We start from the raw sequence: 17199 nt of genomic DNA, 5'->3' as shown, positions 1-17199 counted from the left end.
GACACTAACTAGATAAAAGTACATTTCGGTGCCTCCTTTTCAGAGACAGCATGACAAACTTTGGTTTTAAGACAAAAGCATATTCAGCTTATTTTAGAAAGCAGTAGAAGACTGCCAAGCCCGTTTTCCTATCCTCAATGATACGCCAAGTCAGTAAGCCTCCCACAGCCCAGTGGTACGATGTCCCTTCCTGAGAGCTTTTGGGCCAGCCAACTGTCATTTTAATGCAGCTCTCTAAGCACTAAGCCATATGAACTACTACTCTCTTAAATATGTAACACATATGTTTCTACGTGTGAATACCATGACATGGATAATTACAGCCATGCCACCTGGCAGACACACAAACTGACCCAAGGATCTTACTGCAGGCATGGGGAGGCAGGGCTGCTCACAGTGCCACCTACTAGGGGCTAGGCAGGGGTTTGTCAGAACAGAGGGGGTCAGCTAGCCAGCTGAGTTTTCTGAGATAGCCCACAATGGCCCAAACTTTCCTGGAACCCAAATCTTCCCATCAACAACCGCCTACATTTTTGTAGCATTTTTAAGTGTGTGCATTGACACTTTAGAATCAATGCTACAGCCTTTTAGAGTATAGAACACTACTCTCTAGTTCCAAGTCTTTGCTTTAGTAACCTAATCTGAATAAGTATAAAATTCCATCTGTGGACAGCAGCAGCTCCAAAATCCTGTGCCCTGCTCTCCTGAGCCCCACCAGAAGGCTGACAGGCCTAAGGGACACACCTGCTCCAGCCTCACTTGCAGGGTGCACTCTGGTCCTCACTGGCTTAAATCTATTAATAAATCAGCCACGAAATCACAGCTATAAAAAAGGACCAAAAAGTTTGAATATGCCCTAGTGTAATTCACTCTGGTATACTTCAGAACATATCTAAAACACTGAAATTCTTGTATGAGCAGAAATACAGTAAGGCACTTTTTCAGTGTTTGCCCACGATGGATTATACTAAATGATGCTCTGTAGAGAGCTGAGTTTCAACCAGTGGAACCTCCCTAGTTCCAAAGATGATACACTCATTTGGAGCTCTGTTGTCCCTCTGAGACAGCTATCCTCACAGCACATGCCATTGAGACTGGCTTGCCAGAATGCAGAGCAACTCACTCTCAGGTCCCAGGGAGGACCATGCAGCCCCTGCTGGGAAACCTGCTTTCAAAACAAAACACAACACAACAGCAACCAGCAAATCAAAGCAATGATGTCAGTTTCCCAAGGAATGGTACGTTATCACAGAGCCAGTGGCATAAACATGCCACCTTGAGCTGCGCTTCAGAGAGAAACTAGATCGGAGGGCTGCAGGCAGAAGAGGCCTGCCCTTCTCTGGGCTGAAGGAGCCTGATGGAACGAGCCAGCCTTTTCACCTGGTTTGGGAAGGAGCGGCTGGTTCTTAGAAGTAGGATCAGACAGGTTAAGCTTTGGAGATATTTACAAGAAGCAGAATGCGCCACTTCAAACGGCATCACTCCCAACCACCCCACTCACACCCTGGCTCCCCAGGATATGGAACGTCAATGAATCATCACCCAAATTTTAAACTAAGTTTTTCTTTTCCTTTTTTTTTTTTTTTTTAAACAAGAGCCTTTTGAGGGCTGAATAAACAACTCAAGTTTGTAAGAGAAGTCTTTTTCTAGCCTGTACTGAAGATAAGTGCAACCATTATCAAATATTCTTTGCTGTGAAAAATACTTCAGAATTTGTGATGTTGGTGTTCTTTCCTGAATCTGTCACTGATCAATCATACAGTAAGATCATGAAGAACAGTGTCTACATGCGTTGTAAGCACTTTGAAAACAAAACAAAACACCAGAGTTCTTTGTGTTGACACCAGAAGCTGAAGCGAATGAACACCAAACTCCAGCTCGCTAGGTCCGTAGGTACAGCTCTTCCCGGAACCAACCCTACGGCTGGCTGCCGCTGCAGACAACAGTAACGAGAGACAAGCTCCCAGAGACAAGCTCCTGAGGACTGCGCCGGCCAGCAGCTTCCTGGAAGAAACTCCACAGTGTGTGTGCAGCGAAGAAGGGTCAGGCTCTGCTGTTAGCCATCACTCCACGATCAGGGCCACGTTTATGTGGGACAAATCTATCATATGCCTGTGGAAATTAAAGACACAATCAAGGTCAACTCGGCAGCCGAGTAATCACTACCCAGGCAGAAGAAAAATCAACAACACAAAGCTGCTACACAATGCTGACTGCAGCCTTCAGTCAAGAGCTACAAAATCAAAGGGCAAGCCCCACACAGAAGAGCCTGACGCGCTGCCCTGCGGGCTGGTCTCTGCCCCATAGCAGCGGTGGCCCCTGCACCAAGAGACAGCGGCACCGAGGCCTGCCCTCTGCTCCCATGCCACTGGGCTGTACCTGTGGAACTTCTGTTGAAATGCCAATGCGTGGGCTGGTTCCTTGAACTTCGCTATGGCTTTCCGCTGCTGGGGAAGCATCTGTAAACTCTGGAGGAAGAAAAGAAGGAAGCATGAGGATCTTCGTGCCGAAGGACACCTGGATTACGGAAACAAACCAGCTGGCTGATCTACCCCGTCTATTCTAAAACGGTCTTTAAAAGTCACTCCCATGAGTGATACTTCCATAATACTGGAATTGAGTCTGTTTGTCATCTGGCCACAACAGCCACCCCAAGCCTCTCCGCACAGACATGTCCAAAGCGGCAAGTCTTCCTCCCAGCTCATTTCCAGCTGGGACTCTCACCTTGTTTAAGAACAGTGTCTCTTAGCGGAACAAGCTGCCGTCGGGTGAGGAAAACCAACATGTTACAGAAGGCACCCTCTAGCACGAGGCGCAGCAAGGTGCCTCTGGGGTCTCCTCAGGAGATGCCGGTGGCAGCCATCAACACAATATGGCCACATTTTACACCTCAGAGTCTAAAATGACCCAGTGCCATCTCCAGGACGTGGTCAGTAAATAGCCAGATGGCATTCTTTGGCAGTGAAAAACAAATGAACTTCTGAAGATGAACTTGCAATCACAATGACTCCAGTAAGGATTGAGAGAAAGCACTCAAAAGAGGAAGGCACACTTGGCCCTCAGGTTCCCCGAGGACGCTGGATTTGGGGCTGGGGTGTGCACGCAGAGCAGCTGTAGGGTCGTTCTATGATCTTTCTCTCACGCCCATCTCCAGGGTCGGGTCTATCTCAGAGGCACAGCAACACCAGTGCCCATGTGTCTGGGCCTCCCACGGCTCTCTGAGCAGGGCAGGTATCACGGGGCAGCTCGTGGCACAGGACAGCATGCTGAGGGACCACAGTGCACGACAGGGCGCTTCGATGGCCAGGAACTCTGTGCCGTGCCTGAGGCCCTATTTGGCGAACTATGACAGAAGAAATGCATGAACCCGGAAAGTATTCACGCATGGGGCCAGTTAAGTTAAAGCAGCTGTTGATGCTCTGTGCTAGAAGCACATAACTCAAGATCATCAGACGCTTTCGCGATGCTGAAATAAAGTACCAAGCATCCAAACGAACAGGAATTGATAAATGTGCCAGAAACTGCAACTCAGGGAGCAAAGAATGGGAAACTCAGCAACACGGTCAACTGGGCAGGACCTGAGGGAGAAGCAGACTTGGTCTGCTTGCTCCCAGCAAGCTGGCTAACATACCAGACTTCTCCCCTTCTCCTGCTAGTGGAAATACACACAGGAACATTTCCTTGGTGCTTTCACACACGGTGAAGTTACAAGGAAAGTCGCAGCCCAATGACTGGTCTCCTGGAATACATTCTCAGTAATAGCTGTCCTGGGCCTTGGAACACTTTCTGTGTCACTTGCCTGGCCTCCATTGTCTCTTACGAGGTATCATATGCATTTCTCAGTGCCCGTCTGCACGCCACCCTATGAGGGATCTTCACTTGTTGAAGCTATGGAACAGCTTCCAAACGCAACGGCTATGTGCTTCTCCATCAGCGAGGGAGTGGACGGGGTGGAAGAAAATGCATTGCTTACCCGGCCCCCACCACCAAAGCCACAGCCTAGGCCTTTGGCCCGGGGCCACCGGACTTGGCAAACAGTCTCTGCTCTCTCTGGCAACAGCGTTCAAGGTCTCTTGGCATTGTGGCTAAGCCCCAGAACAAAGGTGTAGATCTTAACTGCTAGACTTAGTAGAATTTATCTTATCTAAACCTGGCTAAAAGTCTAAAAATCTCTTAACCATGAATAGGAAAAAAACAACCTAATTTCAGATAATACAACCCCTATCCTCTCCTGGAAGTGAAATCTTCTTTCTCATTTATCTAACAATAACAATTGCCTTTCTCTTCTGAAATTCTGAGACACACTACTGTACTTCTTCATTCCTATGTTTTAGTTACGGCAGTTCTACAGAATCTTATCTGTTTTCTTTATTCTACAGGTAATAGATCTCTGAATAAATGTCTTGGAATAAAAAATGCATTTTCTATAGATTTATGAATATTCTTCACTGCTACACTGAGCAGAAGTTCTGAAAATCCAAGAGTTAAAAAGTATAATTAACATGCAGTTACTAGAATTTTCTGTAACTCAAAGATCCAAAGAAATACTGGTCCCTGCTTGGTTAACACTTGCTGTTGTATACTGAACACTAGGTGGCGCCACGCCCTAAGTCCCAGAGCCTTGAGGCGACCCTGAAGCCCAGGCTCACTCGGTGCAAATCCTTCTTGCACATTTACACCATCATGCAATCTTATTAAGAAATTCGTACTTACTACTGTTATAAAACATGCACATCTGTACTATTTCTTTAGCCATCTAATACTGATGAGAGCTGGCTATAGCTCATCTTCTACAGTTAAGAAATACAGTGCTTCGTGAATATATTACACATTACATACAATCTATAAACTCTCATTCAGAACCATCTATTCCAAGGGCATAACCCTACAGAGCGTGAGTGTGGAAGCACACCCTTTGGCCAGCGCCCCATTCCTCCTCAGGATTCACACACAGGGAGGCACGGAAGAGTGCTCCTCTACGCCATCTCAAGGGTGACTGACATCACCTAGCCAACTTTCATCCTTGTTTACAATCCTTTCTTCTCTAAAACAAGCCATGTATCAGTTCCAGCATTGCTTCTGCTGGGTTCTAAGACAACGATTGCTAATTCTTTTCAGAACTGAAAAAGCAGCCAAGTAGAAGAAAAAACGGCTATTCCAGCCAGAGGGCGCGGCGCTGCCTCCTTCCCCGTGAGAAACCGTATGAGCGCTGCTTCCAGTCCTGCCTGCTTCACTTCCAGCTCAGTTCACTGGTGACGCACCTGGGCAAGGACCACAAGAGGCCCACGCACTGGCTCCTGCTCCCACAGCAAAGGCCCAAGGGGGGCTGCAGACCCCTGCTTCCGCCCGGCCTCGCGTCAGCAGTCAGCCATTCAGAAAGCGAAGACTGAGCAAATGAAGACTTGGGTCTGTTTAAGTCTGCATCCCTCCCTGTCATTCTTTCACATAAACAAATATTTTTTTTTTCTAAAAAGAATTATTTTTAGGAGCGATCTGGAACCCCAAAAGTCAAGTTTTAAGACGGCTGAAGAGGAGCCCAGGGAAGCCTCACTGAAACGCTGGGAAGTCAACAGTAGAAACTCCAGAGGCTGAGACCCTAGCAGGCCAGGCCGCAGCGCTCCTGCACGCAGCCGAGTTCCGACTCTCCCAAGAGCATGGCCAGGGCACGGGACCACGAACATGAGCTCTCCACCCCGTGCCGAGTCCACGGCTCACAGCCAACAGGACAGGCCTCTAGCTGCTATGAAAGTCGGAACCACTGGGAAGCTGTTACTTGAGTCAGAATTCTCAGCACTATTTGTTTAAAATCATCCGTCATCAGTTCCTGACTGTCAGTAGCCTGACAAACTATTTTAAAACAACTTTACCCTTGAACACCAGCTGATGCCCCTGAAAACACACAGAATGTTCTTCACCCCATGACTAAGACACCTCTAGCACAACTACAGTTTTGGGGCCAATTTGTCATCATCACAGAAGGATCAAAACTACAACCTCCTATCTCTATGGAGACTGAATGTACTGCAGAAGACCGTGATCAAAACCTAACTAACGGGCACAGTTTTAGAAGAACTTTCATCTACTCCTCCTCAGGAAATGGCATCTAAAATGAAATTAATTATCATTTGATGTTCACTGCGAGACCAGGCTGTGACAGACCTGGAGCTCTGTTCACTTCATACCCACTCCTCTTGGACAGTCTACGTCAAGTGCCATGGCTGTTAACATGTGAGGCTATTGTGGTAAATCAAGGCCAAGATAGTAGCTGAAAATTCTGGAACATCATTACCTAGATGAGGCAGAGACCGGTGCAGCAGCTTAGGCTGCTGCCGGAGATGTGCCCATCATGCACGATGCCTGCCCCAAGCCACGGTTTCTCAAGTTCCCATCCAGCTGCCTGAGAACGTGCCTCCGGGCGGACAGCAGGGGACGGGCCAGGGCTCCACGCTCCTGCCTTCAGCGGGCCCGGGACCCGGCTAATGTGGGCGTTCAGGCAATGAACTAGCAGATGTAATGTTTCCCTTTGTTTCTATCTCCTTGCCTGCCCAATTAAAAAAGAAATTTGAGCAAGTAAGATTATTTCAAACAAACAAGTGATTTGGCAGAACAAAAAATTTGTATGTATGTATGTATGTATGAACCTGGGGGAACAGCTGAAGGATCTCTAAGATAACCTGTTTAGTCCAATTACTAGCGTCATAAATTTCACAACTAAGTATGTGAAAATTTCAAGATAAACGCTGAGGCAAAGGTTCTAGTATCAGGAATACCCAGATACGCTTATCTTCCTTCTCAAGCGTTGTTAACGCGACAGTATACACATAGCAGGCACCATGTTTTCCACCAAGGAATGATTCAGTTTGGGTATGGGACAGATCTCTGGCAATGCCGCCACGCCCAGGCCACTGACCTGAATGGGCCCCACCGACATCAGCAGGCTCTTCAGCTGGGCGTCCGTGGTTGACGACGAGAGGCCTTCCACAGACACCACGCAGGGCTGTGGTTTGCACTCCACCACTCGCAGGTTCTGCTTGTTTGGCATCAGGCGCCCTCGGCCCATGGGACCTGCCAATCCTCTGCCTCTTCCATGCATGAGGGCCTGGCAAGAACAAGCAAAGGAGAACCTGATGTCCCAGTTTGGGGTTGGTCCACAGCTACTAAGATACAAAAATGAGCTGATCACTTAAGGCACATCTGTTGAGACAGACCATGACAAAGTTCCTGGCCAAGCAGTCCTACTCAGTCTGTTGCCATCATCCTGTAGAAGATGAGAGTGTAACACAGCTCAGGACTTGAATTCACTCCTAACCTTTCTCGGAGGCCACAGCTGTCCCACCATTTTAAGGGCCAACCAATGGGGACCCACTACACACAGTCAGCCATCACACAGCCATTGCAAGTCTGAGCAGCAGGCAGCCAAGTCACCTTGAAAACATTTCTATTTGCCATCCCCTAAGCCTCAAATGTAGACTCTGCCACAAGGGTCCTAGTTGCCCTTGGCTGTAAGCAACATGCACCTGTAGAGTGCTTCAACAAACAAAAAACCCTGAGAACAACTGAGCCTCCTCCCATTCCCAATCATTATTTCACCAGCTCAATGTTGCCCAGACGTACCAATTTTAGAATCTAGAATTTACATTCTATTAACCCTGAATGTAAATGGATTAAACTCATCAATCAACCGTCATAGATACGTAGACTGGATTTTAAAAAACAATCTCATGGATTTTGATTTTTAAAACTTTCTAAATTTCATCTCTTCAGAAAACTTTCTTTCTCATTAAATTCTTCACTGACCTATGTATGATCTATAGATCACACAGCAGCATCATTTTCTTCAAGAATGTTCTTGATTTTCTTTTTCATTTCTTCAGCAACACATAGCCATTACGTAGCATGTTATTTCAGGAATTTTTAATTTCTGTTTTTCTTTCTGTTGTTGATTTTGTTTTGTGGCTTTTCATTTAAGGGGGTATATAGTAACTGTGTAACAGCGACTATCATATCCAGTAGCATGTTATTTAACTATTTGGCATCGTAAATGTCTATGTTTCTTCCTGTTGTTGATTTTGTATTGTGGCTTTTCATTTAAGGGGATGTATAGTAGCGACTTTGTAACGGAGATTACCACATCCAGATATGAGAATACAATGCAGTATGCATCTCTACCTACAGATCAAAGATGGACTCCCAATGAAACTACTAACTATATCGTGACAATAGGATGCTGGACTCTCTGCCATTGTCCATGGCCGCAATGATGGACATATGACTGTGTATGAAGAACTATACTAGAGTGATAAAACAGAAGAACTCAGTGGGGAGAGGACTCAGGGAGAAGGGAAGGGAACTGCATCATAAAATAACAATCCAAAAAAAAAATTGGTATTTTCAGTATTTTCTGCTACTTAGGAAGTTACAGAACTTGTACCTAACTTCTCCCAGTGAAATGCAGAAGCAAGTGGGATTGGACTGCGTGAGGTTTTTTCAGATCTCCCAACTAATTCTGCACTAGAACTGGTTGAAAGGACAAAAGTGAACTCCGTGGACTGGTTTACTGTGCCAGGTTCCCACACGGGGCACTGGCACAAGTGCGGGCTGCTCCACTTCTGAGCCAGAGCCCAGCTAATGCACCTGGGGAGAACAAGAGAGGGTGGCCGGAGTATTTGGGTCTTTGCAACCACATGGGAGACATGGAGAAAACTGCTGGCTCCCGATTTGGACCAGCCCAGTTCTGGCTTGCTGCAGCCGTTTGGGGAGAAAATCCGTGGATGGGAGATCCCTCTCTCAGAAATCTCCGCCACCTCCTTTGAAACTCGGCCTTTCAAATAAACACATTTTTAAAAAGTTTCTCCATCCATCACAGAGAAAAAAAAAAAAAAAAAACCTTAGGTGGTATTAAGAACAGAGTGTTGTTTTCCTATAGTCTTTCCTTCTCAGCACATATCAAAGGATACCACCTGAAGGAAGAGCATTTAGACTGGAACAGCCCTTAAAGACTCTATTACACGGGCCTGGGGTGTGACACGGTATGTTCATTTATCACTTGCAACACCAGGATCCCACAATGTCTGCTCAAGCCCTGAGTCTCTCCTTCTATCAAGAGCTCCCTAGAAAGATGGGAGATGGCCAAAGTGTTACTCATGTGGGAGACCCAGCTGGAGTTTTGGCCCCTGGCGTCAGCCTGGCCCAGTTCCAGCCATCCCAGTCTTTTGGGAAGTGAACCTGTGGACGGCAGATCTCTTTCTGTCACTCTGCCTTTCAAATACATACATCTTTTTTGTTTGTTTGTTTGCTTAAAGAAAGGGACAATTACTGCGTCAATAGAGACATCACTTGATGTGTCTGCACATCTCTAAGATGGCATGCTTTGTTCCAGCATCAGAAAGCGCTCATAATACAGGAAATATAATTGACCCTCAGTATCCCAAGACCAAAACTGAAGGATACCCAAGTTCCTTACATTAGATGGTGAACTTTGTATTTGCATTTCAACTACATACAACCTCCTATATACTTTAAATCCCTTGTAGGTTACTTATAATACCTAAGACAATGTAAATGCTATGTAAATAGTCACTCCACTGTATTGTTTAGGAATAATGACAAGAAGTTGGCATGTGTTCAATACAAATCTTTTTTCTTTTATTTTATAATATTTCAATCTAGTCCGCTGGGCCCATGGGTGTGGAACTCATGGATACAGAGAGCTGACTAACTTAAACCCTTCAGAGGAGCCCAGAATGATCTTCACATTAACAATTAGCGGCAAGATAGGCAGGAAGCACTGGCAGGCTTCTAGTCCTTCTGGAAACACCCATAGCAGGTGCTACTGGTCCCTTTCCCTCACTTCCTTTTGGCACCACGGACAACTGGAGCCAGCCTGTACCTTCAAAGTCGGCCATCCCCCTAACTCCTGTCGAGGCTGAAACAACGCCCAACATGAGAATCCCAGCACATGTATGGCATTCCCATCCCAAAGGAAAGCGTATGGTGGGTGCCCAGGCCTCCTGCCCGACAGACTGACCAATAGACAGCCGGAAATATGATGACTTCTTCATTAATTTGAGTACCTCTGGATGGCAACAAGCCTCGAAATGGATGGAGGTGGGGCGGGAACAAGCAGTACCTTCTTTGCTGGGTGAATTCCTTGGATGCTTTTGATCCCGGGAGGCACGGCTGAGTGCATGTGAGGCCCGACCGGGGGGTGCTGGGGTTGCTGAAGGCCGCCAATGGTCAGCGTCACCTTGCGGATGGGCAGCTGTCGCACTTCTGGAGGCTGCGGAAGCCGTTGGGACTGACCCTCGGGGTGAAAAAAGCCATCGCTTTCTCCTCCCTGCTGAAAGCAACAAAACGGCATACAATTCAGTGTCTGCTCTGCCCCGCACCCACAGCTCCCTGCTCCATCAGGGAGCCAATCTTAGAGTCACCAACAGGCAAGGTTAAGTCCAAACAAGTGTGAAGCTGAATTTGTCGTCTCACTGAGAACCAGAAAGAACATTTCTCCCTGGATAATGGTTGAGTCTGAACAATATTTTGAGACGCATACACATATTTTAAAAGACTTGCGTACTATGAAAGAGTTACAAAGAGGGAGACAGAGATATTCCGGGGCTGCATTTCAGGTGGCAGCTTTACCCACTGTGCCACGATGCCAGTCCCTGCTTTTCAAATGTCGAACTCTTAAGATCTCCTTTACTTTCTGCACCCATGTAAGAGATGTAGAATTAAAAATAAGCAGTTTAATTGGGTGAACAGTTTAAAATTCTTTCATTTTCAAGCATATTCTTATAAAGCCTAATAATCTGCAGAACTAGTGTTCAACCCGAGTCAGCAGCCTGACGTCCCAAGTTGTGAGCCACAGCATCACACTCCATTCCCATTGATGTGGTGTCGAGAAGCCAAAAAGACTTCCCTACACACGTCCCCAGCTCCTGGCTGCCTACAGCTGCCACCACCGAGCACACAGCAAGCACACTTCAGCACATTTACCCTGTGAAGTTCAAAACCATCAGAAACCTAACCTTTTGTGTTAATGGTCCCTCACTTTTTGACCTTCACGCTTATTAACAATGTGAAACAAGTTTCGAAGCTGTGTTATTCACATCGCTTGTACCACTAGACAGCATTAAAAGTCTCCCTGCACGGTACCTGACAGTTGCCTCCAGTACTGTATACGGCACCTTTCCAGAAGAGTAGATGGAGATTAAGAAGGAAAAGTCTGGACAGAAAAATAGAGAGAGATCTGTCTCACTACATCATGTTTTCTTAACAGAAATGGATGCTTAAATTTAAAGACTAAGATTAGGATTTTTATTAACACTATGCCCTACTCTTAACATAAATGGAAATCTATCAGACATGGGCTCCTCTACAAAGAGGGAAGGAATAGGGACTAAAGGAACACGGGAAGAAACAAGATTTCTGCTAAGACTGACCAAAGGGAACTGGAACCCAAGGAAAGATGATGAGGAATGTCACGTGAGTACAAGACGTCTGGCTACGGTAACAGGAAGCGCGCAGCAAATCTGTCTTCCAAACAGCTAAGCAGCTGGACCCCACTGCCCCTCCAAACCCATCTTGAGACATGGAAATCAACAAAAGTTAAACAAGAGAAGCACTTATTCCTCAGAGCTGAGAACTACGCAGCCTGCAGCCTTCTAACGCAGCTGCTCCAGGAAGCCCAGGATGGGGCCAGAACCCCATCGGAGCTCTAATCAGTGCAACACACCAGTCCAAAGGGACAAATCAGTGGGAATGTCTCGGGCAGGCCCAGAGGTCCATGCGCTTCTGGCCACTGCCCTGTTTGGGCATCAGATTAGTCAGAAATGCTGAGAAACCTGCTGGAGAAACTACGGAAGAAAAAGAGCCACAGAAGGCCCGTGAGACGTCCTCATGTGGTGCCTGGGGAGCAGGTATGGCTGGAAGGTCCGTGAGACCACCTCACGTGGCGCGTGGGGAGCAGGTATGGCTGGAGCTTCGGCTTACCCACAAACAGGCCAAGGACCACAGGTGGCTATGTGGGGTCCAGGGACCTGGGCACAATCTCTTCAGCATCCCCAGACAGCCATCAGGTTAGCAGAGTGAAAGCCAAGCGAGGCAATGAAAATCAAATATTTGGCTTAAGCCAAATAAAAAACCCCAAATCACAATATATCAATAAGTAAAGCAGTACAAAGTAAAAGCAATATACCGAAAGTAAAAGCAGTTTAAAAAGGTCTAAAATTGATCATTTGAGTTTTTATCCACTCAAAAAAACTATCAAAAGTAGAAGGGGGAAATTATAATGACCACAATGTGCGGCAGAGCTGAGGTAAATGAAAAAATAGAAGAAAAAAGAAAAAACACTGAAATTCAGCTGGTTTTTGGATGTCAACAAAATTGATATTCTTTTAACTGTGCTGACAAAGATAAAAAGACAAATAACCATACGTAGGAACAAACAAGGATGGATTATCACAACGGACCCTACAGAAGTTAAAAGGGCATCACAGACAATCTCATATCAACACAAGCAAATGAACAAATTTTATAAAAGACTCAGGTATCAAAGCTGACTCAAACACAAAGAAGATCAGAATTCTATGAACTAAAGACACACTCAGCTAATCACTTACAATTTTTCAAAGACAAAAATTAGGTCCAAACAGGTTTACCAGCAAATTCTAAGGGAAGAAAGACTAACAATCTTACACAATTTCTTCTAGAAAACAGAAGAGGAAGAAATACTGCCCCACTCATTCGTTGAGCCTGGTGTTATCCTGACACAAAGGTAAATACAACAAAACAGCTACAAAACAATATTCCTCATAAGCATACATGAAAAGAAACACTCGTCAAACCTTCATCTCACCCGGCACCACTGCTGCTCGCCCAGATGGGTGGTCCTCTCCCAACTGCTTACAAGTGTTGGTTTTACTGGGGCTCATTTCTATCTGACAAAGTGATATTCCCTACATGAAGTTGAACACCCTACAAGACCATCCACAAGAAAGGAGGCATAGAAGTTGGTGTTAAGGAGGCATCCCACTCAGGCTCAGATGGGTGTATTTAAAGTGCACAGTTTTTCATAGTGTTTATTACACAGTGATGCTCCAGGGCGGGGCAGGCACACAGTCATCGTGGCACAGCACGTTAAGCCGTTGTCTGAGTTATCCGTATCACACACTGGAGGGCTAACTCTAGCTGCAGCATGTTCTCTTCTGATCCAGTGTATTACTAACGCATCCTGGCAGAAGGCAGATGGTGGCTCAGATGACAGACTCAGATGGTCTCCCACCATTGGCTTGCCCAGCACGGCTGCCAGGAACATCTGGGAAGTGAACCAATAAACAGAAGACTCATCTCCCTCTCTCTGCCCTTCAAGTTCATGAAAGCAAAATATTTAAAGTAAATGAGGTAAAAGCTACCCTGTCTAGTTTAACAATTTTTTATGTCAGAAAGTTTTCAAATTTGATGACTCAGAAGTTCTTGGAAAAAAGAAAAAAAACCTAAAATTTAAGTTTACTCTGGTGTAAAAGTTTGAAATCCACACATACTTTGTTTTTTCATACTATGTATTTCTGTGGACTTTTTCCAAGTACTCTCTTCTACCTTAAGAAACAATGACCTATCAAATCTATACATTTATATAAAATTCTACTGAAATGGTGGTTCCTGGTAGTGCAACCTGATTTCAACATTTAAAAATCCACTGTAGGGCATGATGTTGTAGCCGAGGAGCTAAACTCCTTGCTTTACTGGCACCAGGATCCCATATGGGCACTGATTCTAATCTGGGCGGCCCTGCTTCCCATCCAGCTCTCTGCTTGTGTCCTGGGAAAGCAGTTGAGGACAGCCCAAAGCCTTGGGATCCTGCACCTGCACGGGAGACCCAGAAGAAGCTCCTAGCTCCTGGCTTCAGAATGGCTCAGCTCTGGCCTTTGCGACCACTTGGGGAGTAAACCATCAGATGGAAGATCTTCCTTTCTGTCTTTCCTCCTCTCTGTATATCTGACTTTCCAAGAAAAATAAAACAATCTTAAAAAAAAAATCTACTGTGCCTGTGTTCAGTCATGCTACACAGCGACATTACAACCATCTTGCTTTTTATACACTAGTTTCTGGTTGCCATGCCAAGTGGAAGCAATGCTGGGCCATGAAATTCTCTACTGTACAGTCACATCACTTACTGTTCTCAGTGACAAGGGCAAATGACATAACTGTAGTGGTTTTGTTTTCTGAGAAAATCAAGTGATTTACTTGAAAGTCAGTTATAGGAGGATAGGATAAGCTATCGTGTATCTGCCAATTTTAGTCCCAACAGCATGGACTGGGCCAAGCTGATGCCAAGAGCCTGTGGGCCCTCTTCTAGCATTAGCAGAGAGGTGGATTGGGAGTACAGCAGCTGGATCAAATCAGTACCCACACAGGGATGCTAGCATGGCAGGTGGGGGCTATACCTAGCATACAGTAACAATGGCCCCAAGAAAATCTTCCATGATAAAGACACAAAAGTCGTAAGAAGCTCCCTGGTGAGCTTAACTGCCTGGGAGCTAATGACAGCTAGAATATGTGCTGTATTCTAAGTGCTACAGGGAAACAGGGGCTTAGACTCCAGTCTGTCTGGTCTGGTGCCCCTTATTAAAATGCGTGGTGTACTTAAACACTTCTTGGATTAACCCATATTTAAAAAACTGAATAGTCTTGAACATGCTTAAAAACATTATAGTATCAGAATACAAAGGTTACAACTACTATCAGTACATATATGTTTGTACTAAACGTCACTACGATACTAAAAAGGCTAACATCGGACTCAGACACTCTAGGAAGCACATCACAATACATGATGGGGGGCAGGTGTGTGGCACTGCAGTCATTGCCATGATGCCAGCATCTCATGCAGCAGTGCCTGGCTGGGTTCCCAGCCCTCAGCTTCTGATGCAGCCTTCCTGCAATTGTACAGGAAACAACAGTGACGGTCAAGTACTTGGGCACCTAGACTGACTTCCGGGCTCCTGGCTTCAGCCTTGTCAAGTTCTTGCCAGACAGAAACCGACTCCATTTCCATTCTCTGTCTCTCAAGCCATGTATTACAAAGGGCCTCTTCTTTCCTCACCTCTTTCAAGAACTGGAATTTCCTTATGCAGAGAGGAATACTAGGTTTTGTCTACTAGTGTTGCTGACGTCATGGTGCCACGTCTCATGCAGGATATGTTAAACAGCAGCATGCAAAGACAGGAAGGAGCGTCCACAATGAGACTGCGACTGGGGGTCAGGACCACTCCGCTGCTACTCGGCTCACTTCACTGTGGCTGAATTCCACCCAGCACTGGCTCTGTCTTCCAAATCTTTGCTGCCGGGTAGTTCCTTGCCACCTGCTCACTTGGCCTGACATATCCTCCGATGCCAAGGTCACTCTGTTAGGAAGCTGCTTGGCAGTTCTCAGAGCAGGACTAACTTGAGGTCATGCCATGAGTTTCCAGAAGCACAGGGCAGCCTCACATCAAGTATGAGTATCTGTCATCAAAGAGAGATGAAAAACATCCAAAACAAGTTTTTATAACTTACGTAGCTTCAATCTATACTACAATTTGACAACACAAATTTCCAAGGCACTCCTAGACCTTCGTCATCAATAATTCGTTAGTAATTATTTGAACATCTACATATTCAAAATGTTGAAATGCCTACAAAAACAGTGACAAAAAAATGTATGTCTCTGTCTATATAAGATACTGGTGTTCGTTTCATGCTTCTTTAAAAAATGAGTGGTGTCTGTTAAGTACCAATATCCTCGTTTTTCAGATGAAATCGAGCCAGGCCTCAGGTCACACACTTAGTGCTCGGGCATCTCAGGTTCCCAAGACAGGGTTCATGATGCCTGCTAAAGGAGGCGCTGACATCAGCCCATTCTGTAACTTGTGCGAGCACTAAGAGGGATTAACCAGCATTCAAGTCGTTCCAATTAAATGAAGGGCTAACATAATATACTTCTGGTTTTTTCTGACGATCATAGCAAGCTCTCAAGATCTAAATATATAAATATAAAAAAAGACATAAATACAAACAGCAGGCTACTTCATCTTGGAAGAAAAATGGAAAAAACTTGGAGAATATTCTCCTAACAGGATGGAAACTATTTACAGTGGAAATGTGCAGTTACCACTAGGAAATGGTCAGCCCGCAGAACATGTTGGCGTATCCACACTCACACTAAGATATAAAAAGCATGAGAGAGAGCCAAGGCAAATGAAACCTACCCATTTATCATTTAAACCTCTGCATACAGCTACACGTTAAAAAAAGGAAATTATTCATACTAAGTCAACTGCAAAAATACCATTGATTTATTTTAGGAGTGTAAGCAAAGTAAGCGATGTGTACGGACGGAAAATAACTTCTTATTTATAAAAAGTCTGCTTAGAAACTGAACTTCAATGAAACAGTTCAGCTCTGAACTCTTCACAGGCAATATGCTTGAGTACAATTTTAAACAGTGTCCATTTTTTCCAAAATGAATGAAGAAAAAAGTAGTTCAACTCACCTCAGACAAAAGGAAGAACACTGTCAGATTTTTGTTTTTACACAAGCGAGCATCCTTTAACGAATACAGTAAAACTGCCTTAGACTTATGTTCATTTTATTTTGCATCTGTATGTATGCACATATTAATCTCACCACTTAACTGAAATGAGCTTAGGGGAGACTTTCTATCAGCTTAATCATTATTTTAAAAATGAGATTTGAAGCCACCAATATTAGCAGGACAAATTTATTTATAACAAATGGTTTAAATGTATAGATAAAAACGCCTATTGATACTGTCAGGGCTTCTTGCAATTTGACAGATCAAATCTTACTTTCATTCTTAAACCCTATGAAGAAGTGCTATCACTGACTTGCATTCACTAGCGAGCAAATTGATTAATCCCTCTCTATAGAAATCTCAACTCTTGATTATACCTATCACACGTTAAGCAGCATTATTCTAGAGTGACAACACTTGACAAATTCCCCAACCATTTTTCTCAGCCTTTGTGGCCCTGCTAGCTTGTATTAACCCTGATGAAAAATTAATTTTCCTTATCTTCTTCTAAACCCCAAAATCCAAATCCACCAAAGTGGCAACTCTTTCTGTAAAGGTATTATGAAAACCTCTAAGAGATTAATTGCATGTCTTCAGGTGACATTAAATTAATTTCTGTACTCATGACA

General features: G+C 44.9%; 1 protein-coding gene across 4 annotated transcripts in view; it reads right to left on the bottom strand.

The window, feature by feature from the left end:
• Positions 1 to 1559: 1559 nt before the first annotated feature.
• RBM33 (RNA binding motif protein 33) overlaps positions 1560 to 17199 on the bottom strand; it is a 114494-nt gene continuing 98854 nt past the window's right edge. For 2 of the 4 annotated variants that reach the window (XM_058660643.1, XM_058660645.1), the window contains 4 exons: positions 10130 to 10339; positions 6911 to 7099; positions 2380 to 2468; positions 1560 to 2112 (listed from right to left, as the gene is read on the bottom strand). In XM_058660643.1, coding sequence (XP_058516626.1) covers positions 2064 to 2112; positions 2380 to 2468; positions 6911 to 7099; positions 10130 to 10339 — 537 coding nt within the window. In that variant the 3' untranslated portion in view covers positions 1560 to 2063. The remainder of the gene's footprint in view (positions 2113 to 2379; positions 2469 to 6910; positions 7100 to 10129; positions 10340 to 17199) is intronic. The other 2 variants (XM_058660644.1, XM_058660646.1) reach the window with 1 other exon arrangement.

This window comes from Ochotona princeps, chromosome 2 (genome assembly GCF_030435755.1).
Source record: "Ochotona princeps isolate mOchPri1 chromosome 2, mOchPri1.hap1, whole genome shotgun sequence".
NCBI lineage: Eukaryota > Metazoa > Chordata > Mammalia > Lagomorpha > Ochotonidae > Ochotona > Ochotona princeps.
Note: the sequence above shows the minus strand (reverse complement) of the source record. Positions and strands in the feature narration are given on the sequence as shown.